The sequence below is a fragment of the Eretmochelys imbricata genome, chromosome 1 (assembly GCF_965152235.1).
Source record: "Eretmochelys imbricata isolate rEreImb1 chromosome 1, rEreImb1.hap1, whole genome shotgun sequence".
Taxonomy (NCBI): Eukaryota; Metazoa; Chordata; order Testudines; family Cheloniidae; genus Eretmochelys; species Eretmochelys imbricata.
This window is the reverse complement of record NC_135572.1, coordinates 16,495,421-16,522,177: the sequence shown is the minus strand read 5'-3', so window position 1 is coordinate 16,522,177 and position 26,757 is coordinate 16,495,421. Positions and strand designations below refer to the sequence as shown.

Genomic DNA, 26,757 nt, shown 5'->3' with positions numbered 1-26,757 from the left:
TCCAGGGGGAGTTTGGGGCAGGGGAGGTTATCTCCTTCCTCTGAAGCATCAGGAATGGCCACATCTGGAGATGGAACACTGGATGGGGAGGACCTCGGCTCTGAGGTGGCACCAAGCATTCTCTCTCACAGGTGCTTGGCTGGCTGATTCTTGTTCACATGCTCAGGGTCGAATTGATTGCCAAATCTGCGGTCAGGAAGGAAGCTTTCCCCAGGTCGATTGGCATGTGGGTGTGGGTTAGTTGCCAGGATTATCTGGGTATATTTCACAGACTCATTTCCCTGCCTTTGTGGGGGCTTCAGCCACTGGTGCAACTTGGTCTCTCCTATTCTCTGCCTGTGGCACATAATAGTCCAGTCTCCAGTGGTCTCATTCCAGTTGTGGGGCTATTGTGCAGGCACTGGGTGGTATTGGTGACCTGTGATATACAAGTCAGACTACATGTTCTGATGGTCCCCTCTGGCCCTATGATTGTATGGTACCTTGCCAGGGTCTGGTGTGACTTCATTAAAATGTTTGTAAAGCTCTTCCAGGTCCTGGGAGGAGAGGTGCTATAAAAGTGGAGACTATTATAATCATATCATTTGTTGAGCACCACCAGTGTGCGCAGGTGAAGCCAAAGGAGAGATAGGGCCAGATTTACAAAGGCAATGATCATCCACTAGCTGCCTTGAGAACAACAGAGCTACTGAATGCTGAGCACTTTTGAAAGCCTGATCACTTGCTTAGGTGCGTAAGTGGAAGCTGTCAGGTGCCATGGTGTTTGAAAATCTGGCTGACAGTCTAAGATATGCAACACAGTGGGCAAGCCATAGAAACGTTCAGTCTTAGAGCTTTCCTGCCAGCTCTCCTACTTCATAATGCTCCCTTCTCTGCCGGAATGGGCCAGAGGGCTTTGCAAATGAAGCGAGCTCAGAGGTGGGGTAAGTTATTCTACTATGTATGCAAGTCCCTATGCCAATCGCTGGTGCGGACCCTGCTGTCCAGTGGCTGCCGAGACTTAACACCCTGTTTAGCTTGAACCCGTCTTTGCTTGTCCCTGCAGAGCCATGAAACTGTATCTTTTACTCTTCCTGGCAGCGAACGGAGGGATCTCTAGCCATCGGCCCTTGGAAGAATCGCCCTGTGAAACGGTAAGAGATTCCCCAAGGAGGAGCCATCTCCTCTTTCACGTCTCTCCTTAATTATTAGTCGTACCATTCTAGTAGCACCTAGAGGCCCTAAATGAGCCTGGGACCCCGATGACATGGGTGCTGCAAACATGTAGTAACTGACAGTCTCTGCCACAAAGAGCTTACAATCTAAGGGTCTGTCTGCACAGCAGCCGGGCGATGTGATTCCCAGCTTGGGTAGAAGTACACGTGCTACCTCTGCTCAAGCTAGCAATGTGGCTGAGGGGCCTGGGCTAGCCACCCATGTACAGTCCTGTGCCAAATCCTGGGTACATACTCGGGTGGCTAGCCTGAGCTGCCAGCCACCCGAATGCCTCCACGGCCGCACTGCTCTATTTTAGCACCCGAGCTCATGTAAGGCCGACAGACCCCGGTTGTCAGTGGGCAGGATTGAACCTGGGACCTTGGGAGCGAAATGCATTAGCCACAAGCCACATGGCTCTTAGCTAAAGCGGTAGCAGTCTCATTAATCTCTCAGTGGTCTCGGTGCCACCAGAGGGGCACAGACCACCACACCCAGGAGGCATGTGGGTTACACTCGCACAGAGCCAACGCACAGATCTCTAGCGGAGCTGGGAATTACACCTCTCAGCTGCTGTGCAGACAGACCCTACATGGGCAAGACAAGCATAAGGTGGGAGAAAGGAAAGATTTTTATCCCCATTTTATTGCTGGGGAACGGAGGCACAGAAATATTAATTGACTTGCCCAGAGTTGCACAGGAAGTCTGTGGCAGAGCCAGGAAGAGATCCCAGATCTCCTGAGTCCCATTGCAGCATCTTACGCACAAGGCGATCCCTTCTTAAAAAAGGAACTTCTTCTGTGACATGAACAAACCCCACGGCTCCCCCCAGAGCAGTGGTTCTCAAAGCCGGTCTGCCCCTTGTTCAGGGAAAGCCCCTGGCGGGCTGGACTGGTTTGTTTACCTGCCGTGTCCTCAGGTTCGGCCGATCATGGCTCCCACTGGCCGCGGGTCACCGCTCCAGGCCAATGGGGGCTGGGGGAAAGGCGGCCAGCATGTCCCTTGGCCCGTGCCACTTTGAGAACCACTCGCCTAGAATGACAGTGAGCCCCATTGTCCCGTCACTTACACTGGTTTAACACCGACTTCAGTGGAGTTGTTCCTGACTTATGCTGGGTGTGAGGTCAGAATCAGGCCCACTTAGAGACAAAACCCAAAACCTCTGTCTCCAAAGCATGATTTGTCCCACAGATTTTTTTTTAAACACCTTATATCAGAATGTAAATGTTATGCACAGATGAACTGGTTCTCCTCTCCCTCCTTCCCTTTACCCCGATACAGCTGACAGTAAAGGGGAGTTTAAAAATACTCCTCTACTACTTTAAATGTTGAAGCTGTTCAGCACAAATCCTCAAGAATTTCCAAAATAGGGAAAAGAATAATTTGCTGGCTGTGCAGATCTCCCTTATGGGACTCATTCCTCTCCTGCTGTACTTATGCACTTCCTGAATTCAGGGAAATTAGGGTCTAGCATACAAAAAGAACTTGGGAAGGTGGCTGGATCTCTCCCTTATTGGCTGGAGAGGAAGAAATGATGAAACCATTGTAAACATGACACTTTTGGTCCCATGCATCCCAGACATGCGAACTCAGGATGACACACACCATAAATCTAATAAGGGCTTACCCCCTGCCCTTATTTTGATGGGTTGTAGATCAAGCTGATTCCTTGAGAAGTAAATATTGGCTGATTTCCGCAACCCCACTGTAAACCTCACTCTTCCAGGCAAAGGAAGAGTCCAAAAAAGTTTTGATCTGTTTAGTGCAACTGGGATACATTTGATGCTGACAAAACACTCTGTAGTCAGAGCCAAGTTCTCATCTAGTGTCAATTGACACCGCACCATTAATCTCAATGGAGTTATACTGGTCTACACTGGCTGAGAATCTGGCCCAGTGAGATAAGACAGGGTCCAAATCCAAACACAGTTCAGCCCAGATTAACTTTGATAGCGAGAGCAATTGGCATTCCCTGTTATTTCACAATGTGATGTTTCACAAATCACTCTTCCTGTGATGATATCTTTTGACTAGAGGAAGGCCATAGCTGGAATCTTTTATCCAACCCATCCCGAAGACTGATGGTTCATAAAACTGGACCCAGCTCTGAATCGCAAGGGGTATTTGTTTGGCAACATCACAACTCAGTTAAAGAGGTATTTCAAAATCAACCCCCCCAAATTCCCTTATGGGTCATTGCAGAGAAGAGACAAAGGGCCAGATTCTCAGCTGCTGTAACTCAGCACCAATATACACAAACTGAGGATCTAGGCCAAAGCCTTGTGTTCAAACACCCAAACTTTAGTGTCTAGGATGAGATGGGACCAAGATCCAAACCACCCTGGTTTTAGTTTTGTTAAAGAAAAGGCAGCTTCTGGCTCCAGCCCCAAAAATGACCAGCTGGAGTTGAGTGGCAGAGTTTGAATCTGAATCCAAACTTCCCCACACTTCAGAACTGTTGGGCCAATTTTTATCTAATAACCACCTTTTCTATGTGGAGCAGATGTTGACTTTCTCACTCTTAGCACTGCAGGCCACTGTACTTTAAAACTAACAGCTGCCAGAGCTGAGGAGGAAGGAACGCGAGCCCAGAAGATGACAGCTTTGCTAATGCTCATTCAAATGCTATTCTTTCTGGCTCCTGAGTTTTCTTCATCCCACTCCCAACCCCTTCCTTAGCTGACTGAATAAGGCCTCCTCCCTACTCCCCCCCCAGCTAGATCCTTTGGGCCTCTGGTCACCTTTCAGCTCAAGTGAGCCACTCTAAAGTCTTGGTGAGAAGGCGCTGATGGCTCAGAGAAGCCAGGATGCATCCCCTTCCCCTTCCTGGGGATTTAGCTGCTCTGGGTGGATTTGGGGTTCAAATTTCAATATGCGGGTCACTTGGGAGCTTTCAGAGAGCTTTGCCATGAGGGGAGCACCGCGCAGCAGACTGGGTGTAGCTGGAGTCCAGCCCTGGCTGAGGGGTTTCATTTGTCTGGCATATTTATGACAAGCCACACATCCGGCAACGTGCACTCTCCATTACTCACATGCGTAAGTGATTCACAAAACACTGGATGTTACCCAGATTCTCGTAAACATCCCAGAGGCTTCATCCTCCTCTCCCCCTCCAGCTTGTGTGAAACAGATGTTTGGAGGAGAGATTTTTGTTTTAAAGGCTAACACACAGCCTTGCTTCATGACGGTTAGCTCCTAGTCCTCCATATAAGAATAATTAGAGGGATTCAGCAAGCAGTTTGACCCAGAGGATCCCGTGACCTACATGAATAGATAGATACCTATTTAGATAGCGTAGATGCTTACTAAGCATTTTGGACTCTGCTCCAATCTTGCTGCTGGATGTTAATTTTAACAGCACAATGTGTACGCCTTACATTTACACCAGGCCTTTTAGCCCCCTGCTCCCAAAATTCCTTGCAAATTATGGCTCATATTTTGCCCTTGGGTTCATACTTGAAGCTCCCTATCAACTGCACTCAGACTAGGGTGACCAGACAGCAAGTGTGAAAAATCGGGACGGGGGGTGGGGGGTAATAGGTGCCTATATCAGACAAAGCCCCAAATATCGGGACTGTCCCTATAAAATCGGGACATCTGGTCACCCTAATTCAGACCCACACATCCGAGAGAAGAAACTGACTTTGATGTATGGGTATTAATTTACCAGCTGCTTTAAAGCATCCCTTAAAAGGCCACACCCTTTACGCATCCCGATTTCACCCTGAACTGTACCAGTGAGAGCGGCAGCATGTGTGAATCCCTCCACATGCCATTTGCCTGCTGCATTCCTTCTAGTCCACATGGAACAGTGTGCACCAAACTGGTCAGCAGGCCAAAAGAAAGAAGCTGTTGCCTTGGAGAAAGCACAAACATAGAAGGACAGAGGTCTGGATAAAGTGGAGGGAGTTTGAGGTGAGATGTAGAAATGTTTTGGGATGATTTAAAGACGGATTGCTTAGCTAAACAGTGGTTACGGAGAGATGTGATTACAATCTACAAATATTTGAAGGGTGTAAATAACAAGACAAGGGGTTGTTTATTTAGGGCTGGATTCCGATAGACTTCCCCTCGATGAGTAGTACCGTACTTTGAGACTAATCCCACTGAAGTCAATGGAGCTAATTATGGAGTATTATTCATTTAATTATTCGTAATATATATTAATACTTATTTTATAGTTTAATTATTCATAATACTTATTAATTTAAGGCAAAGTGGCAGAATCTGGTTTATTATGAGGCACGATGGGGTAGGCATGAAATTATGCCAGGGAAGTTTAGGCTGAATAAATATCAGGGAAAAGTGTTTGAGTGCAAGGTCTAATAGACAGTGGAATAGTCTCAAGGGAAGTGATGGGACCCACCATTCAGGACCTTTAAAACTAGACTGGATGAAAGGTACAAAGTGAACTAATCCTGTGCTGGCTAGCGGATGGGCTAGATGATCTAATGGATCCTCTCCAGCTTGAACTTTTATGATGCCAGATCTCAAAAATCAAAGGACCCAATTCTCTTCTCTCTTAGGGGTAATCTACATGGGGGAATTTACTGGCATAATTATACCGATACAATGATACTGCTGTAGTTACCCTAGTATAACTCCCTACATGGTAATTCTTCCTGCAGTACAAGTCAAGAGTATCTCCGTTGAAATGAAATGAAAACCCACCCTACATTGTGAAGAAATTCAGATTTCCTGTTGCCTGAATAGAGAACAGCATAGTACGACGAATTGCAAAGAAAAGGAATATAATCAGATTCTGAATATTATGTTGTCTTTATACTGTATGAAAAGCCATTGAGCATCCCATAAGTGGTAACCAGGACTCCCTGTTCTCTTTCTTTTCTGCAGATAAAGATGAAGGCATTTTGTCATGGCAAAAAGCTTCACCAAATCCCTCCAGAGCTCCATCCAAACATAAATAAAATAGATTTGTCTGGAAATCAGATAAAAAATATCTCTGAGAAGCCACTGACATTTTATACCTCGCTCCAGCATTTGGATTTAAGATCCAACCAAATAAGTTTCATTGAGCCTGGAGTCTTCACACACATGACAAGCCTGATGGAGGTAAATTTAGCCAATAACCAGTTAGATGAGTTGGCTCAGCATAGGACACCGGGGGTTGGACTTTTACCAGAGATCAGAACACTGGACTTGTCCCACAACAGACTTTACAATGGAATGGCTGAATATTTTATACACAAAGCACCATCACTTCAGTATCTTTCCTTGGCAGAAAACAGCATTACCGTGATATTGCGCAGGATGTTTCAGGGGTCTCCAGCTCTTGTTGAGGTTGACCTCCACAGTAATATCATCATGGAAATAGAAGAAGGTGCCTTTGAAACTCTGGTGCATCTCACCAAGCTCAATCTCTCCATGAACTCGATCACTTGCATCTCAGATTTCAACCTCAGACAACTGCAGATACTCGACCTCAGTAGGAACAGCATTGAGACTTTTCATACCACAGAGTCAAAGGAAGAGTATAACCTGAGGTGGCTGGATCTTAGTGAGAACAAGCTACTGCGCTTCCCAGTTTTCCCCCAGGTGAACAAGCTGGCGTATCTGAATTTATCTAAGAATTTAATGCAGCTTACTGCAGACTCTGCTCACAATGAGATGGACTATATGGAAAGGGACTGGCTAGAAGCTCCTTTTCATCTTCTGGATCAGAAGCAAAATACAAACACAAGTTCTCTGTATCTATCCCAGCTTTTATATTTAGACTTAAGTTATAATGAGATCAAATCCATCCCAAATGAGTTCTTTGAGTCAATGTCCTCCCTTCAGTTTCTCAATCTCAGTAAAAATTGTCTCCAGACATTCACAGTAAACTATGACAGTGCATTGATCTCACTAGCCATCCTTGATTTAAGCTTCAATGCTTTGCAGAATCTCTTACTAGATGCCAGCACACTGACTAATTTACAGGAGCTCTACATTCAAAACAATCATCTTCAAGCCCTCCAATTTGATATCTTTGCAAGCCTTCCCAGCATCAAATTGCTTAATCTCCAGAGTAATAATATTAGCTTTTGCAGCATGTATTCAGGATTAGCTAAACAAAGGCTTCCTGGAGAGGAGACTGGTTGTGTATCATTTGTTGACTTTCCTGCTCTTAGGTACTTATATCTAGCTGACAACATGTTGAAGAATTTACCAATATATGCTTTTTACAAGACTTCAATAATTCTCCTGGAGCTCTCCATGAACCAAGGACTGCAAATAGAGGCTAAAGCACTATCAGGACTGGAGACATCTCTTGAGTATTTGAATTTACACGGCAATGGCATGACAGTTTTAAATATTGACCTGCCTCGTTTTCATCATCTTAAACATTTAAACCTGTCGGAAAATCAGCTGAGCTGGTTACCCAAATGGGGTAGTGATGCTTCTTTGGAAGTTCTGGATCTACAGAAAAACAGTTTTAGTAATCTACAAAGCAGTAACATTTTAGCATTAGAGAACTCTCTTAAAAACTTATATCTTGCTGGAAACCCACTCAGCTGCTGTGGAAATGTCTGGCTCTCATCTATAATCCATAATAAAAATGTAGAGATCCCTGGTGTAGAGCAGATAACATGCCAGCACTCCAAGAGCTTTGGGTACCAAGAAGAAATTTATATTAGCAACGTAAGACCAGAAGTCTGTGAAAAAGAGGATCTAAAGAAAATCAACTTGCTTATTATACTAACGGTTGCATTAGTTTTATCAGTGATCATCATTGGACTGGGTTCATTCTGCTGCTTCCGCAGACAAAAGTTTAGCCAGCAATTTAAAGCATAGCACACGCATGAACTTAACAAGAAATAAAATCAGGGTGCTACACTGAAAACATAGAGAAAGGAAGGGTCCAATTCTTGCCTGTGATTTAACTGTGGATTTTAGGCCAGTTTTTAATCTGCTCTCAGTTGCACCAGCATCGTTTCTTGGGGTTGCAGCAACAAAGTAACTGAGAAGAGAATTTGTCATATTTTGCACTTGTTCCATGCTCATGCAGACCTGTGAAAGCTTGCTCATCAGAAGCGGAGAATCACATAAACCTGTGCTCGTTTAAGGTTTGTGGAACTTAAACCAGCCAAAACTCTTTTGGGCACTACAAACTTTTCACTGAAATGCTAAGCCAGCTTTTTGGTGCCTCTGGATAGGGAGAATCCCCTCCCGCCCCATGCCAAGGCTGCATATCATGGTTTAATGGTCATTTGTGTGACAACACTTGGGGATCTCATCACAGTCGACAGGCAGGATGACTCCTCATGCACCTTTGCAAAACTTCCCAAACCCACATGCTTCAGCGAAACCCATCTCTTTGATTTGGGGTTTTGCTCTTTCATAACAGGTTTGAGGCAGTTCAACTCTTAAAGCTAAACTCAAGGGAAGTGAACCCACACAACCCAGGACCAGGGAAAAACAAAGTCTGACCCTTCTCCCTTTGAAGTCAATTGCAAATCTCCCACTCATTCCAGTGTGAACAGGATTAGACTAGTGATCTCAAGAACAACAACTTCACACAGATCTGTGGAGCTCATGACAGCTACTGAAGCTATGCGGTTGTTTGTGAGGATCAAACCAAGGACCTTCAGTATCAAAACCACAGGTGTCTAATGCTTGTGTTAAAGGAGAGCTCAATTAGTTAGCAGCGGGCTGTTACATTCAACAGGACTAGCTGCTACTGGGAGACATGATTATGCATATGAAACTCAGTGTATTATGCCTATACCACAAGATGTGATAGACATTTGCACTGAGTATCACAGTTACACAGTTCAGCTCAGAGAGGAGGAATGTCTCCATAGTGTGCAATATATATTTATCTGGTTTTAATGTGAAAAAATTCATTTCTTTGGCAACCACATTATTTAAAAAAAAAAAAAATCTCCCTTAGAGAATGAATTTCAACCAGTAAATATTAGACCTAAATGTTTATTTGTTTAGAAACAGCAATTTAACACACACTGCATACAGTTAGCTTTCAATGCATGAAGTAAACAAAAAAAAGTATAAAACAAAATAATTATAGTCCAGTCCTTCTCCTAGATGGAATTTTTTTTTTAACCTCAGGTGTATAAAGGTCCATGGATGGCTTTGCAGATTAACTTCATAGGTCCTTTGCCAAGGACTCAAAAAGGCAACCAATACCTGTTGGTGGTTGTCAATCCTTTTTCAAAGTGGGTAAAGGCATTTCCTCTAAAGGCCAATACTGCAAAAGCTGCAGCCAGGGTCCTAGGAAAGCAAGTCTTCTCTCAATGGGAATCACATTTTACTGGACAGTTCTTTATGAACTGCTTTAAATTAATGAAAGTCCTGCAAAAACTACACATGCCACACAAACCACAGTCATCTGGGGTGGTGAAACAAACCAATCGAACTCTAAAAGTAATGTTTAAAAAGCCTAAGTGTAGAAGAATACACCTAGTCCCAGATCCTTGTTCACAACAGTAGTCCTGTTGACTCCCCAAAAAAGTATGGGACCATGAAGAAAGAATTAGGCCCTGAGTTTGCAATGGGATTAATCTGGCCAGCCCATTATGTTTATACATGAAGTATATAAGAGGAAAAAAGGAAATATTTCCTATACTATATGAGAATATCAAATTCACCCCCATTTGAAGAAATACATGTGGACCAAGAGTCTGACCAACTCCTACTGAAATCAATGAGACTCTTTCAATTGACTTCCAGAGTAGTTGGATCAAGCCCCAAGACTCCATGCATAGGCCATTGCAAACTGTTGTGCATTATAACATATAAGAATCAAATGGTCAAACAGCACTGGAGAGCTAACTGAAATCTACCCAGGTAAGGAAATTCAGATTTAAAGTATTGCTCTGCTTCCAACATGCCTCATTTTTTCCCAGCTACTGAATGTCAAAAGTAACACACAACAGATAGTTGTATCGTTCTATTTTTAAAAGGAATTCTGTAAGAAATTGGCTTGTAGAATTTGTTGTAGGATTTGTACAACAGAATCATCTTCGGGCTCTGTAAAATATTTAGAAATGTGAATATATTAAAGCAACATTTTGCAATACTCCAGAGACAAAAGTTCATGTCTTCATATTCATTTTTGATAGATTGAAACTTAAGCTTTTATGTTTATTCTAGAGCAGAGGTAGCTGTGCCATAATTAAGGTTTTCAACTTCAGCTTCCATTATAAAGTGAAAATGAGGCACCACTATAACTTGGCTGGTAAAATTCATTTGGCCTGAAAGTTACCAGACTTGGGGCCTGATTTCTAAGCCCACTGAAGTCACCAGAACATCTCCTATATGGCTTTGGAACAGGCTCTTACTCTTCAGTGAGAATATCTGTACAACCAGGAGCCTTGGTTCCAGTCTTGGGCCTGACACTGTTTGGAAAGACTTGCGTTCAAAGTGAAAGCAGGCTGTGCCATCCATTCAGACCTGTGGCTAATTTAGCTACACCATGAATGTGTGCATTTTGCTTTGATTGAGATAGGTTTCTTAAGGAGCTTGGCCATCATCACTCGTTCCTTCAGCTACTAACCTGCCGACACAACCAATCCCATTTAATCAACATTTTAACCCTGTATTTTTCTTCAGCTGCACAAAAGAATAAAAGGAAGTTTTAAGTATTATTAAATATCTGTGACCAAATTACACTCCCATTTGCTTCAAAGGGAGCAGGGCCGTATTCCTTTTGGAATAAGCCCCAGGATGAATAAGTAGCAAGGATTCTCCTTGGTTCCCTGCCAGCACTATGAGCAACTGGGAAGCAGCACAGGATCCTTCTGGCAGATCCTATGATGCTATGAGGGATGGGGAATATGAGGGAGAGACGGGGGAAAGGAGAAATGAACAGAGGGACTTCGAGACAGAAAGCTGGGGAACACAACAGGGTCAGGATGATCTTACTCTACAATATCCACTAATAATGCTGAAAGGACACAGTGCCACAGAAGACAACATCCCTTACCCCCTCTGGCCAGCTATGCTGCCTCTTTCCCTAACTACAAGATCTCCAGCCTAGGATGTACCCGGAGAGAGGTTTCTACATGCTGCAGAGCCATTGCTGTCCTGTTATTCAGCCTCCACCATTCAGCGCTCCACTGCCAGAAGAATGAGTAGGCAGCATGAGGGCTGCCATTACTGTGACCTTGAACTTACGCAACCCACACACCTCCTGGGTGCGGTGTTCTGTCCCATCTAGTGGCACTGAGACCACTTAGAGAGAGATTAATGAGTTTACTCTATAGCTCTTCGCTAAGAACCATGTGGCTTTTAGCTCATGCAGTAGAGGCTCATGCATTTAGCTCCAGAGGTCCCAGCTTCGATCCCACCCGCCAACGAGCAGGGTCTGTTGACGTTACACTTACACCTCCTGTGGTTACTGTTTAATATTCTGAGAGTGCTCTATAGCTGCATATATGTCAATGGTTTATGATGAAGTGCTGATAAATGGCAATGAAGACTATGTCGCATCGTCCCCTGGGTTTTGTATGACCATTAAAAACTTCTGTTGTGCCCTGCTAACAGCTTCCTCTGTACAGCTCTCTCTATGGAACTCTGAACACTAGACGCTGTTCCAAAATGTTCTAATACAACTGCACTCACATACCCTATGTGCAGTGGTTCCTCTGGTTAGTCTCAGGAACACCTTCCCCACCGTGGAGCCAAACTGAAATGGAGCAGCACTGCTGTACAGCGAGGGAAGCAGCATACAAGCCTGTACAGGGGGTCCCCACCCCAGCAGGTCAACCAGTAATGAGTCATCTTGGTCATCAATGGGGATTGAACCCAGGACCTCCACATTTAAGAGCATGAGCCTCTACAGCTGGAGCTAAAGGAGTAACTCCAATAGCTGGCAGCTGTAGCAGCCAAATCCTCTGTGGATCAGACAGTTGGGGGGGGAGGGGGCATGTAGCATACAGTTACAGAGGGCTAGATCTTCCCCATTTAAATCCTATCTCAAGGGCTTAAATGGGCCTCAGCTGGTACATAGGCCTTGTCCTGGCCTCTGCACAGGGGTGAATTTCACCCTCTTTCCACAAGAAGTTATTTCTCATGCAAAAAAGACCAGCAGTTCTGATCTGAGGCAACTGTAAGGAGAAGCACAACAAGGGACATCAAAAATTCTTTGTTCTAGAAGAAGGCTCATCTGCAACACAGCCCTCTGCAGGGATCATGACCAGCCCAGCACTGGCAATTATGTGTTATTTTAAAAAACAAAATACATCACCCAAAATCCCAGCATCCCAGAGGTTTCTTTTCTTGCATCCATGTATCGTCTGAACATTCAGTGTTCTTGCATAATGACAGGTTTCAGAGTAACAGCCGTGTTAGTCTGTATTCACTAAAAGAAAAGGAGTACTTGTGGCACCTTAGAGACTAACTAATTTATTTGAGCATAAGCTTTTGTGAGCTACAGCTCACTTCATCGGATGCATAAAGTGATAGTGGTTCTGTTGTGTGGTGTGTGGTTGCTGGTGAGTGTTTGCTTCAGGTTGGGGGGCTGTCTGAAGGCAGGGACCGGCCTGCTCTGCATTTAGCTGTAGGGAGTGGAAATCTATCAACTTCATGAAAAGACTCGTACAGATACAGAACCCAGAAGTCACCTACTACAGGACAGGCCCAACAAAGAAAATAACAGAACGCCATTAGCTGTCACCTTATAACTACAACCTATCCTGAAGGACGACCCATCACTCTCACAGATCTTAGGAGACAGGCCGGTCCTTGCCTACAGACAGCCCCCCAACCTGAAGCAAACACTCACCAGCAACCACACACCACACAACAGAACCACTACCACTTTATGCATCCGATGAAGTGAGCTGTAGCTCACAAAAGCTTATGCTCAAATAAATTGGTTAGTCTCTAAGGTGCCCCAAGTCCTCCTTTTCATTCAGTGTTCTGTTATTAGGCTGAAAAAAAATCCCATTTTATTTCCATGCATCAGAGAAACATTTACAGTTTGAATTTAAAAGAAATCCTTGGCTAGATTTATTATTTTCCATAAACCAGCACCAGATCTGTTTGCACACAAAGACACAGTATAATAAATACACCAGTTTAGGATTAGCTTTGTTTAGCCTTGGTCCGATCATTCCAACATCTTGTGCTAAGTTATGTTCTTACGACAGTTACAACTTTTTGGTACCACGACAGAGCCTGTATCCTCCCATTTTTTTTACTATTCCTACTTGCATGAAACAAATTTGGTTAAGGTTTTCAAAAGTAACTAGTGAACTGGAATGCCTCAATTTGGGGTACCCAAATTGAGACACATTAGAGAGGCCTGTTTTTAAGAAAATGCTGAATGCCCATTCTCCTAAAAGCAGGCCTCTTTAAGTGTCTCAGATTAAGCTTCCCAAAACTGAGAGACACCAGATTTCTAGATCCTTCTCAGTTATACCTGTCTTTACAAAAGCTGATATTCCTCTAATTTATCAAGCGTGCATAGGATGCTGATGAATGGCAAAGATACCAGTGTACTTCTGTAGTGATGCCCATATGGCCATGTATTGCACTCTCATAAGAACATAAGAATGGCCATACTAGGTCAGACCAAAGGTCCATCCAGCCCAGTATCCTGTCTACCGACAGTGGTCAATGCCAGGTGCCCCAGAGGGAGTGTACCTAACAGGTAATGATCAAGTGATCTCTCTCCTGCCATCCATCTCCACCCTCTGACAAACAGAGACTAGGGACTCCATTACTTACCCATCCTGGCTAATAGCCATTAATGGACTTAAGCTACATGAATTTATCCAGTTCTCTTTTAAACTCTCCATTGGAGCGTGGTTTTTATATATCTTTTTTTTCAAAAGACAACAAATATATCAAAACACAAGAGTCATCATAATACACAAAGTAAGTAAAGAGCGTTAGGATAAAGGGAGGGGAGGGAAAGTAACATATCTATCCTCAAGATGGAGCTTGTTATATATTTTCCCACACTCAAAGAACAACCATCTACTTACAGTCAGAATCACTTAATTTAGACAAAGAGGAAAAAAATGCCACAAGAACGAACAAGAGTAAGTTTAAGAGAGAGCAGTGTGTATGTCTTCTCTGTTCATTCTGCAGTAATGCTGAGAACAAAATGGCTTCCAGCTCTGCACACAGGCCTAATTTTTAGACACTGAAAAGCCCAATAAACAAAGGAAAATATCACAGTTTCTAGAGCTGGATGAAATTTGATAAATATATGGGAAGGGTTTAGTTGAAATGTTAATGATTTCCCCTCCAACTACTTTTGACCATGGGGGTGGGGGGGAGAGGGTTGTCTCCCATATTTTTGACCAACTATAAAGCAGATTGAAACTTTTCAAATTTCAGGATGGAAAAGTCAAAAAACCATTGCACAGTGTTTGCAATTCCTCCCCCATCTTTAAAACAGCTCTAATAGTTTCATAGCTCTATGCACCTCGGATTCCCCTCTTCCATGGTGTTCTGCCAGCTCCTCCTTTGCCGAAACAGAAGAGGTGCTGCTCCTACAGGACTGTGCTTGGGGACGGGCCAGTCAGAGCTCTCCAAGCATCAGGAAGAAATATTTGCAGCTGGAGGGGGCAGGGGAGCAAACAGGGAACTCAGGCCTGGCAGTGGGCACGGGGAGAGAAGTAATCTACTTCCCCCACAACGGTGTAGGGCTGGAGATCCCTACAGGTCTAGAGAGCCAGAGGTACCTGCCAGGCAGCCCCGCATGCCAAGGGCAAGGGAAGAAAAGGTCTATCACAGCAGTTTTCAAACTGTGGGTCGGAACCTTGGGGTGGGTCATGACCCCATTTTAATAGGGTTGCCAGGGCTGGTGTTAGACTTGCTGAGGCCCGGGGCCCAAGCCTGGGCCCAACTTCCCGGGCCCAAGCCCAAGGGCTTCAGTCCAGGTTGGTGGGGCTCGGGCTTCAGCTTTACCCTCATCCCCGGGTTCGGGTGGGCTCACGCTTCAGTCCCCTCTCCTTGGGTTATGTCGTAATATTTGTTGCCAGAAGGAGGTTGTGGTGCAATGAAGTTTGGGAATCGCTGCTCTATCAAGTTTCAACCCTTCTGCTGTAGTGGAGTGGGAGTGGGAGTGGAGGGGGGGCAATAAGTTCAGGAAAGCTGGCAGTGTCTCAAAGAGATAATATTAAAGGCACAACAGCAAAGCCATGCCTGTGAGAAGAAAAGATAGGAAGAGTAGTTAGAGGTCAATAAGACTCCACCAGGAGCTCTTTAATGACCTGGAAATCAAAAAGGAATCCTACAGGAAGTGGAAACATGGACACATTGCTAAGGAGGAGTACAAAAGAATAGCACAAGTATGTAGGGACAAAATCAGAAAGGTGAAGGCACAAAATGAGTTACACCTAGCATGGGACATGAATGGCAATAAAACAAGGTTCTATCAATACATTAGGAGCAAGAGAAAGCTGAAGGAAAGTGTAGATCTTCTGCTTAACGGGGAAGCAGAGCTAACAGCAGATGACATCAAGAAGGCAGAGGTGTTCAGTGCCTATTTTGCTTCAGTCTTCATTAACAAGCTTAATGGTGACCAGATACTCCACACAACAAGGGGGAAGGAACACAAGCCAAAGTAGGGAAAGAACAGGGTAAAGAGTATCTAGATAAGGGAGATGTAATCAAGTCAGCAGGGTATTTAAAGAACTAGCTGAAGAACTCTTGGAAACATTAGCAATTATCTTACAGACGTCGTGGAGGATAGGAGAGGTCCCAGAGGACTGGGGAAGGGCAAACATAGTCCCTATCTTTACAAACACGAACAAACTGGATCCAGGGAATTATAGACCATCAGCCTAACTTTGATACCTAGAAAGAAACTGGAACAAATGACAAAACAATCAGTTTGTAGGCTCCTAGAGGATAACATGGTGATATGGAATAGCCAACCTGGATTTGGCAAGAACAAATCATGCTGAACCAAGCTAATTTCCCTTCTTTGACAAGATTACTAGACTAATGGATAGGAAGGAAGCTGTAGATGTGATGTATGTTGATTTTAGTAAGTCTTCTGGTACAATCTTATATGCCATTCTTATAAGCAAACTAGGAAAATATGGTCTAGATGGAACTAATATAAGGTGAGTCCACAACTGGTTGAAAGACTGTACTCCAAGAACAGTCATCAATTGTTTCCTGTCACACTGGGGGGACATATCTAGTGGGGTCCTGCAGTGATCTGTCCTGGGTCTAGTACTAATTCAATATTTTCATTCACAACTTGGATAATGGCGTGGAGAGTATGCTTATAAAATATGTGGATGACTCCAAGCTTGAATGGGGTTGCTAACACTTTGGATTAGAATTCAAAATGACCTTGACAAATTAGAGACTTGGTCTGAAATCAACAGGATTAAATTCAACAAAGACAGTGCAAAGTACAACAGTTAGAAAGGAAAACTCAAACGTACAACTACAAAACGGGGAATAACTGGCTAGGTAGCAGTACTGCTGAAAAGGATCTGGGGGGCACAGTGGATCACAAATTGTGTATGAGTCAACAATGTGATGCAGTTGCAAAAAAAAATGCTAATATCATTCTGGGGTTTATTGTCAGGCGTGTCATCTTTAAGACATGGGAGGTAATTGTCCTGTTGTCCTTCGCTCTCATGAGGCCTCAGCTGGAGTACTGTGTCCAGTTCTGGGCACCACACTTGAAGAAAGATGCGGACAGAGTCCACAGGAGAACAACAAAAATGACAAAAGGTTTAAAAAAATCTGACCTGTGAAGAAAGTTTAAAAAACCTGGGCATGGTTAGTCTTGAGAGAAGACGACTGAGGGGAGATCTGGTAGCAGTCTTGAAACACGTTAAAGGGCTGGTATAAAGAGGACGCTGAACAATTGTTCTCCATATTCACTGAAAGATCGGACAAAAAGTAATGGGCTTAATCTGCAGCAAGGGACATTAGGTTAGATAGTAGGAAAACCTTTCTAACTATAAGGATAATTAAGCACTGGAATAGGCTTCCAAGGGAGACTGGAATCCCCATCATTGGAGGTTTTTAAGAACAGGTTAGACAAACCTTTCTGGGATGGTCTAGGTATACTTAGTCCTGCATCAGCCCAACGGGCTGGACTAGACAACCTCTCAAGCTCCCTTCCAGCCCTACATTTCTATGATACCATAATAGAGGAAGGGATGCTAAGAAGAATAGAAGAAAGGAATGAAGGAAGGAAAGAATGGATGGAATAAGAATGGAGGAGAGGAAAAGGAACTCTGGTGTGACTACACCCAGGATTCTGCATTCAGTTCTGTGCACTGTGTTACCAGAAGGACATTGACAAATTGGAGTACATTCAGGGAAGAGAAAAAACACACATACGGGGAGGCTGGCAGGATTGATTTATAAGGAAAGATTAACAGAGCTAAACATGGACAGCCTGGCTAAGTGACATGATAACCAACCACAAATATGTGAAGGATGTAAACAAGGAAGGAGGGGGATTGTTTATAGTAATACAGAGAAGTATATGGTAACTAGGGGGTGAAACTAAAACAGGGGAAAAATAAGATGAATATCAGAAAAGTGGTCTCTATTAGGCTGTGGAACATTCTCCCAAAGGAAAACATTATTTAGGACATTTAGAACTAGAATGGAGAAAATGCTTGAAAATGTGCAGGGAACAATCCTGTATTTACAAGGAGATGGACCCACACTGTGGTCAATGGACTATTGGTGGTCTGTGGCACACTGACTGGTGGCTACTGGAAAACAGGATAGTCACATGGTGCTGGGTCCATGGTTTCCACTTGCCACACTAGTGCCATGATTGTGAGTAGGAGGGGAGGCAGTCTGCACAATCGCGAATGGGCAGGGATATGTCCATTAGAGAATCCCTCTATTAAGATGTGGTCCACACTGTGAAGGGTTTGGAGAACCCCATATCTAACAGGCCTTTGACATCTGTAACTTCAGTAGAGAATGAGAGAGTGCAGAATACAAGGTCTGAGATGGGACTAGATAAATGTTTATCAGAGGGGAAATTTGTAGTATTGGGGACACAGAGATGGACAAGGGGCACAGAGGAAGGGTAGGGGAAAAGTAAAGACAAAGAAAACGGGAAGTAGGAAAAAAAATTAAGGCAATGGTTTAAAGATTAAAGATCAGAATGAAAGTAGGAGGTGGAAGGAGAAAATAAACCAATGGAAAATGAAAGGAAAAAACACAGTTTTAGGGTAATAAACTAATTTATTTTGTTTCTCTGCAGAATAAAGACGGCAAGGCTGATCATGATTCTGGATAGGGAGAAGACTATAGCAGAGAATCTTTTGGGCAACAAAAATCTTTGGTTCTATCTATTTCTACATCAATTCACAACCCTACACTCTGGATGTCCCTAAACCTCCAACTGCCAGAAGCTGGGACTGGACGACAGGGGATGGATCACGCAACAATTGCCTTGTTCTGTTCATTCCTTCTAAAGCATCTGGCATTGGCCACCGCCAGAAGGCAGAATACTGGGCTAGTTGGAAATATTAGGTCGACCCACTATGGCCACTCTTATGTACTATGGAAAAGATTTCACAGCCTGAGCCTTCAGAGAGGTGATAGTGATGGCAGAGGTTGTTTCTGAATGGGACTGAAGATGTTCGAAAATTTAGTTTCACTGTTCTGTGTTTACTCCTGGGAAGGACACTCTTTACCGAACCTGGCAGCTGTTTATTGCCTTGTCTACAACTCAAGACCATATGTTTGTCCTAATTCATCCCTGGTGTTACTCCACTGGTTTCAGTAGAATTACACCAGGGTTTAATCTGACCCATCATCACTTAATTATACTCCTTTTATAGCCGTGGAAACTGATTCACTGAGAGGTTACCTGACTTGCCCAAGGTCACACAGCAAGTCAGTGGCAGATTCAAGAACAGAACCCACAACTTCTGATTCTCAATCCTCTGCTCTACGAATATTAGCATTAATCCACCTTCTGTGTTAAATCTAAATCAATACTGAATTACAACCAGGGCTTTTTTGTGGGTGGTGTTTTTACAACTTTAGCTGAACTCTGAGGAGCACATTCCAGGGCATGTTGTCTGTTTTTCCTTTTCCAGGACCTAATCAATTTTCCATCTTTGTGGTTACCCAGCCTGTTCTTAAGGAGGCTCGAAAGTAAACACAATGAAAATGTAATGAACTTGTGTTTGTGAACTAGAGAACATGCTGCATTATTGAGTCGGCAGTATTCAACTCTTAGAGCTGTTCAGTAGACCCTAACATGAGACATCCATACAGTAAAGGTTTCTCTAAGGCAGGGGTGGGTATGAAAATCGTATGGCGGGCCATGAATGCTCACAAAATTGAGGGCTGGGGTGCGGGAGGGGGTGAGGGCTCTGGCTGGGGGTGTAGGCTATGGAGTGGGGCCAGAAATGAGGAGTTCAGGGTGCAGGAGAGGGCTCCGGGCTGGGGAGGGGGCTGGGGTGCAGGGGTGTGTGAGGGTTCCGGCTGGGAGTGCAAGCTCTGGGGTGGGGCTGAGGATGAGGAGTTGGGGGTGCAGGAGGGTGCTTTGGGCTGGGACCAAGGGGTTCGGAGTGCGGGAGGGGGATCAGGGCTGGGGCAGGGCATTGGGGTGCAGGAGGGGGTCAGGGGTGCAGGCTCCATGTGGCACTTACCTCAAGCAGCTCCCAGAAGCAGCGGGTGTGTTCACCCTCCAGCTCCTACATGGTGGCACAGCCAGGCAGCTCTGCCTGCTGCCCTGTCCACAGGCACTGCCCCTACAGCTCCCATTGGCTGTGGTTCCCGGCCAATGGGAGCTGCGGGGGCAGCGCTTGGGGCGGGGACAGCATGTAGAGCCCCTTGGCTGCCCCTACACATAGGAGCCAAAGGGGGGACATGCCACTGTTTCTGGGAGCCACATGGAGCAGGGCAAGCCCCCAACCCCGCTCCCCGGCAGGAGCTCAAGGGCAGGATTAAAACGTCTGGAGGGCCAGATGTGGTCCCTGGGCCGTAGTTTGCCCATCCGTGCTCTAAGGTGCCTAATGCCATGGTATCTCAGTGCCATATAATTAGAGGAAGCACTGACTGTGTTCTAAATTGCAATGCAATGCTCTCACGAATTCTCTTGTTCCTCTTTTCTTCCAGTTCTGCCCCGACAACTTCCCCAGTGGGAATTTGGCCCTGTGATGATGTCTTTATTGGGGATGGGGTTGCATTTAAATCCAAACTAGATAGAATTAATAAACATCTATTGCTTACCTCTCCCAACACAAGCTTGATTTAACATACTAATGATGGCCTAGTAATCATAGCTAAGCCTATAAATTGACACTGACTTTCCAGTGCATCATTTCCTTGAAATTTCCTCACAGATCAAAGGCAGCCTAAAGAGACTCAAATAGGTACCTTTCAACGTGTGTTGTTTGGTGGTTATTTTGCTACTTGCTCTATATCTGAAGAGGTGATGGCCTCTATCTTGCTTTTGAATGTTCCCAGTGGTACCACCCAAGAAACTAAGGGTATGTTTACACGATGAAATTAGGTCGATATCATAGAAGTCAATTTTTAGAAATGGATTTTATACAGTCGATTGCGTATGTACACACTAAGCACATTAAGTCGGGGGAGTGCATCCTCACTACCGTGGCTAGCATCGACTTACAGAGCAGTGCACTACGGGTAGCTATCCCACAGTTCCCGCAGTCTCTGCCGCCCACTGGAATTCTGGGTTAAACTCCCAATGCCTGATGGGGCAAAAACATTGTCGCGGGTGGTTTTGGGTACATGTCGTCAGTTGCCCCTCCCTCCATGAAAGAACGGCAGACAATCGTTTCACGTCATTTTTCCGTGTGGACGCCATACTGCTTTCAGCAGACGATGCAGTAGGACTGCTAACCGTCATCATCCACCGCTTCCGCTGCAATTCTGCTCTGCTGCTATTGTCTCAATAGCGAATTTCTCCATGTTGTCTGTCATGGGCTCCCGGGTACGTATGTTCTTCCTCAGGAAATGTCCGCGGTGCTAACCGTCGTCCTCCACTGCTTCCGCTGCAACTCTGCTCTCCTGCTTTCATGAATCCACTTTGCAGGTCCTCTTGTCCTTCTCTATAAATATCTATTCTCGTGGCATCCGTCATCATCCACCGCTTCCGCTGCAACTCTGCTCTCCTGTAGATGCCATACCACGGCAAGCATGGAGCCTGCTCAGATCACCGCGGTAGTTATGAGCATTGTAAACACCTCTTGCATTATCCTGCAGTATGTGCAGAACCAGAACCTGCAAAGGCAGGCGAGGAGGCGATGGCAGCACGGTGATGAGAGTGTTGAGGACGTGGACACAGACTTCTCTCAAAGTACGGGCCCTGGCAATTTGGACATCCTGGTGCTAATGGGGCAGGCTCATGCCGTGGAACGCTGATTCTGGGCCCAGGAAACAAGCACAGACTGGTGGGACTGCATAGTGTTGCAGATCTGGGATGATTCCCAGTGACTGAGAAACTTTCGCATGCGTAAGGGCACTTTCATGGAACTTTGTGACTTGCTTTCCCCTGCCCTGAAGTGCAAGAATACCAAGATGAGAGCAGCCCTCACAGTTCACAAGCGAGTGGCAATAGCCCTCTGGAAGCTTGCAACACCGGACAGCTACCAGTCAGTTGGGAATCAATTTGGAGCGGGCAAATCTACTGTGGGGGCTGCTGTGATCCAAGTAGCCAACGCAATCACTGAGCTGCTGCTATCAAGGGTAGTGACTCTGAAATGTGCAGGTCATAGTGGATGGCTTTGCTGCAATAGGATTCCCTAACTGTGGTGGGGCGATAGACGGAACTCATATCCCTACCTTAGGACCGGACCACCTTGGCAGCCAGTACATAAACCTCAAGGGGTATTTTTCAATGGTGTTGCAAGCACTGGTGGATCACAAGGGACGTTTCACCAACATCAGCGTGGGATGGCCGGGAAAGGTACATGATGCTCGCACCTTCAGAAACTCTGGTCTGTTTGAACAGCTGCAGGAAGGGATTTACTTCTCAGACCATTGCCCATTGCCTTTTATCATGAGATTACTGGTTCTGTGGATGAAGGGAAAGCAGTGGATGGATTGTTTCTTGACTTTAGCAAAGCTTTTGACACAGTCTCCCACAGTATTCTTGTCAGCAAGTTAAGGAAGTATGGGCTGGATGAATGCACTATAAGGTGGGTAGAAAGCTGGCTAGCTTGTCGGGCTCAACGGGTAGTGATCAATGGCTCCATGTCTAGTTGGCAGCCGGTGTCAAGTGGAGTGCCCCAGGGGTCGGTCCTGGGGCCGGTTTTGTTCAATATCTTCATAAATGATCTGGAGGATGGTGTGGATTGCACTCTCAGCAAATTTGCGGACGATACTAAACTGGGAGGAGTAGTAGATACGCTGGAGGGGAGGGATAGGATACAGAAGGACCTAGACAAATTGGAGGATTGGGCCAAAAGAAATCTGATGAGGTTCAATAAGGATAAGTGTAGGGTCCTGCACTTAGGACGGAAGAATCCAATGCACCGCTACAGACTAGGGACCGAATGGCTAGGCAGCAGTTCTGCGGAAAAGGACCTAGGGGTGACAGTGGACGAGAAGCTGGATATGAGTCAGCAGTGTGCCCTTGTTGCCAAGAAGGCCAATGGCATTTTGGGATGTATAAGTAGGGGCATAGCGAGCAGATCGAGGGACGTGATCGTCCCCCTCTATTCGACATTGGTGAGGCCTCATCTGGAGTACTGTGTCCAGTTTTGGGCCCCACACTACAAGAAGGATGTGGATAAATTGGAGAGAGTCCAGCGAAGGGCAACAAAAATGATTAGGGGTCTAGAACTCATGACTTATGAGGAGAGGCTGAGGGAGCTGGGATTGTTTAGCCTGCAGAAGAGAAGAATGAGGGGGGATTTGATAGCTGCTTTCAACTACCTGAAAGGGGGTTCCAAAGAGGATGGCTCTAGACTGTTCTCAATGGTAGCAGATGACAGAACGAGGAGTAATGGTCTCAGGTTGCAATGGGGGAGGTTTAGATTGGATATTAGGAAAAACTTTTTCACTAAGAGGGTGGTGAAACACTGGAATGCGTTGCCTAGGGAGGTGGTGGAGTCTCCTTCCTTGGAAGTTTTTAAGGTCAGGCTTGACAAAGCCCTGGCTGGGATGATTTAACTGGGAATTGGTCCTGCTTCGAGCAGGGGGTTGGACTAGATGACCTTCAGGGGTCCCTTCCAACCCTGATATTCTATGATTCTATGATTCTATGACCAGAAAATAACTGTTGGGGATGTTGAAATGCCTATAGTTATCCTTGGGGACCCAGCCTACCCTTTAATGCCCTGGCTCATGAAGCCATACACAGGCACCCTGGACAGTAGTCAGGAGCTGTTCAACTATAGGCTGAGCAAGTGCAGAATGGTGGTAGAATGTGCATTTGGACGTTTGAAAGCATGGTGGTGCAGTTTACTGTCTCAGTTAGACCTCAGTGAAACCAATATTCCCATTGTTATTACTTCTTGCTGTGTGCTCCAATATCTGTGAGAGTAAGGGTGAGACATTTATGGCAGGGTGGGAGGTTGAGGCAAATCGCCTGGCCGCTGATTACGCACAGCCAGACACCAGGGCGGTTAGAAGAGCACAGCAGGGCGCGCTGCTCATCAGAGAAGCTTTGAAAACCAGTTTCATGACTGGCCAGGCTATGGTGTGACAGTTCTGTTTGTTTCTCCTTGATGAAAACCCCCTTGGTTCACTCTACTTCCCTGTAAGCCAACCGCCCTCCTCCCTTTGATCACCGCTTGCAGAGGCAATAAAGTCATTGTTGTTTCAAAATCATGCATTCTTTATTAATTCATCACACAAATAGGGGGATAACTGCCAAGGTAGCCCGGGAGCGGTCAGGGAGGAGAGAAGCACCAGGTAGGGTAGTGTATGAGGGGAGGAGGGAAGGACAAGACCACACTGCACTTCAAAACTTATTGAATGCCAGCCTTCTGTTGCTTGGGCAGTCCTCTGGGGTGGAGTGGTTGGGTGCCCAGAGCCCCCGGCCCGTGTTCTTGGGCATCTGGGTGAGGAGGCTATGGAACTTGAGGAGGAGGGCAGGTGGTTACACAGGGGCTGCAGCTGCAGTCTGTGCTGCTGCCTTTCCTGCAGCTCCACCAGATGCCGGAGCATATCCGTTTGATCCCCCAGTAGCCTCAGTATTGCATCCTGCCTCTCTCATCACGCTGCCTCCACCTCTCCTCTCGCTGTCGCCACCTCTCATCTTGCTTGTCCCTCCTGTCCTCGTATTCATTTTCTGCTTTCCTGGGCAATGCTATTGTTTGCCTCCACGTATCCTGCTGAGCTCTTTTAGTGCGGGAGAACTGCATGAGCTCAGAGAACATTTCGTTGCGAGTGCGTTTTTTTCACCTTCTTATTTGCGCTAGCGTCTGGGATGGAGATGATAGCAGGAGCGTTGAAACATTTGCAGGAGGAAAGAAAAAGAGAGTAGTATTTAAAAAGACACATTTTAGAGAACAATGGGTAGACTCTTTCACAGTGAACCAAGCATTCTGCCTCATATATTGAGGGCCTGCTGGTTTGGTGTGCGAGATCAAACACGCAGGGCCGGGCAACAGAATTCGGCTTGCAGGCAGCCATGGTAAGCCTCAGTCTTTCGGCTTCTTCAACCTTCATAACATGTGGGAATGGTTTCAAACAGCAGCGTCCTCCTTTCCCATTCCAAGCACCCATTGGGTTGGCCATTTAAAAGGAGGGCTGCAGTTTTCAGGTTAACACGTAGCACAAACCCAACTAAACCCCCTCACCCACCCAGTTCTCTGGGATGATTGCTTCACTGCTCCTCTCACCGCATGACTAGTATCAGGGAAGATCCCTGCCAGCCAAACGTGAACAGCTTCGCATGAATGCGCCCCCCCACCCCCGCACACACCGTGTGGCAAAAAGCGGGGATGATTTCTTTTCAGCCACAGGCAAACAGCCCAGCAGGAATGGCCACCTCTGAATGTCCCCTTAATAATGTCCCTGGAGGATTTCCGCTCCATCCCCAGACATGTTAACAGACTTTTCCAGTAGCTGTACCAGCCGTGAATGCATCCCAAGTCTTCAGGGAAAATTAATCATTAAACATGCTTGCTTTTAAACCATGTATTATATTTACAAAGGTACACTCACCAGAGGTGCCTTCTCCGGCTTCATGGTCCGGGAGCCCGCCTTGGGAGGGTTGGGAGGGTATTGGCTCCAGGGTGATAAACAGTTCCTGGCTGCCGGGGAGAACAGTTTCTCCGCTTGCCTGTTGTGCGCTATCCTCCTCCTCCTCCTTCTCCTCCTCTTCCTCATCCCCAGAATCCTCATCCCTGTTGTGTGAGACTCCCCCCTTGTAGGTGTCCACGGACAGGGGTGGGGTAGTGGTAGGAGCACCCCCTGGAATTGCACGCAGCTCATCATAGCAGCGGCATGTCTGGGGCTCTGACCCGGAGTGGCCATTTGCCTCTTTGGTTTTTTACTAGGCTCGCCTGAGCTCCTTAATTTTCACGCGGCACTGCTGTGGGTCCCTGTTATAGCCTCTGTCCATCATGCCCATGGAGATTTTTTCAAATATTTTGGCATTTCGTCTTTTGGAACTGAGTTCTGATAGCACAGATTCATCTCCCCATACAGCGATCAGATCCAGTACCTCCCATTCGGTCCATGCTGGAGCTCTTTTGCAATTCTGGGACTTCATGGTCACCTGTGCTGATGAGCTCACCATGCTGGCCAAACAGGAAATGAAATTCAAAAGTTCCCGGGGCTTTTCCTGTCTACCTGGCTAATGCATCTGAGTTGAAAGTGCTGTCCAGAGCGGTCACAATGGAGCACTCTGGGATAGCTCCCGGAGGCCAATACCATTGAATTGCGTCCACACTACCCCAAATTTGACCTGGCGGTGTCGATTTCAGCACTAATCCCCTCGTCGGGGAGACATACAGAAATCGATTTCAAGAGCCCTTCAAGTGGACAAAAATGGCTTCGTTGTGTGGACGGATGCAGGGTTAAATCGATCTAATGTTGCTAAATTCGACCTAAACTTGTAGTGTAGACAAGGGCTAATACTTTCACTCAGGAAACAGCCCAAGAGAACCAGGCGATGCTGCCAGTGCGGTAAGATGACATTGTAAGGGAGTTCAGAGGAGCTGCACACAGAAGCAATGAAAGATGTGGAAAACGAGAGAGACCTCTATAGGAAGGTTGTGAGGTCTGGTCATGGAGGGAAAACAGCTGGGGGAAAGATAACTGCATATGAAAACAAAGGGATGTTTTAAAGAGTTTGAATTGGCAGGGAGAGGAAAAGAAGAACATATGGAAAATGTAGCTCAAATGCTATGTAAAACTTTACCGGCTAGATTACGTCTTAGACATAGCCCTGCATTGTGAGCTGTGTTGAGTTGCCCTGTTCCAGAGGGATAGGGCAGAGTGAGGGCAAAGTGAGGGGAGCTGGCTTCAGCAGTGTTACTGAGCATGCTCAGTCTGTGTGAGCATGCACAGTACAAGTCAAACAGCAAATCTCGGGGAGCACGTGACCCCAGATGTCCCTCCCCACACACATCACCTCTGCCAAGGGATCACGATTCCCTCTGTGTAGGGGAGGAGGCCAGACCCATCATTTAGGAATGGAGGACCTTTGGA

At 45.8% G+C, this 26,757-nt stretch overlaps 1 protein-coding gene across 1 annotated transcript; it reads left to right on the top strand.

Annotated features, from left to right (window-relative positions):
- Window positions 1–1,049: 1,049 nt before the first annotated feature.
- LRRC32 (leucine rich repeat containing 32) lies at window positions 1,050–7,989 on the top strand. Its single transcript, XM_077841889.1, has 2 exons — window positions 1,050–1,133; window positions 6,049–7,989. The coding sequence occupies exons 1-2, from the start codon at window positions 1,050–1,052 to the stop codon at window positions 7,987–7,989; spliced, it is 2,025 nt and encodes a 674-aa protein (XP_077698015.1).
- Window positions 7,990–26,757: the final 18,768 nt, after the last annotated feature.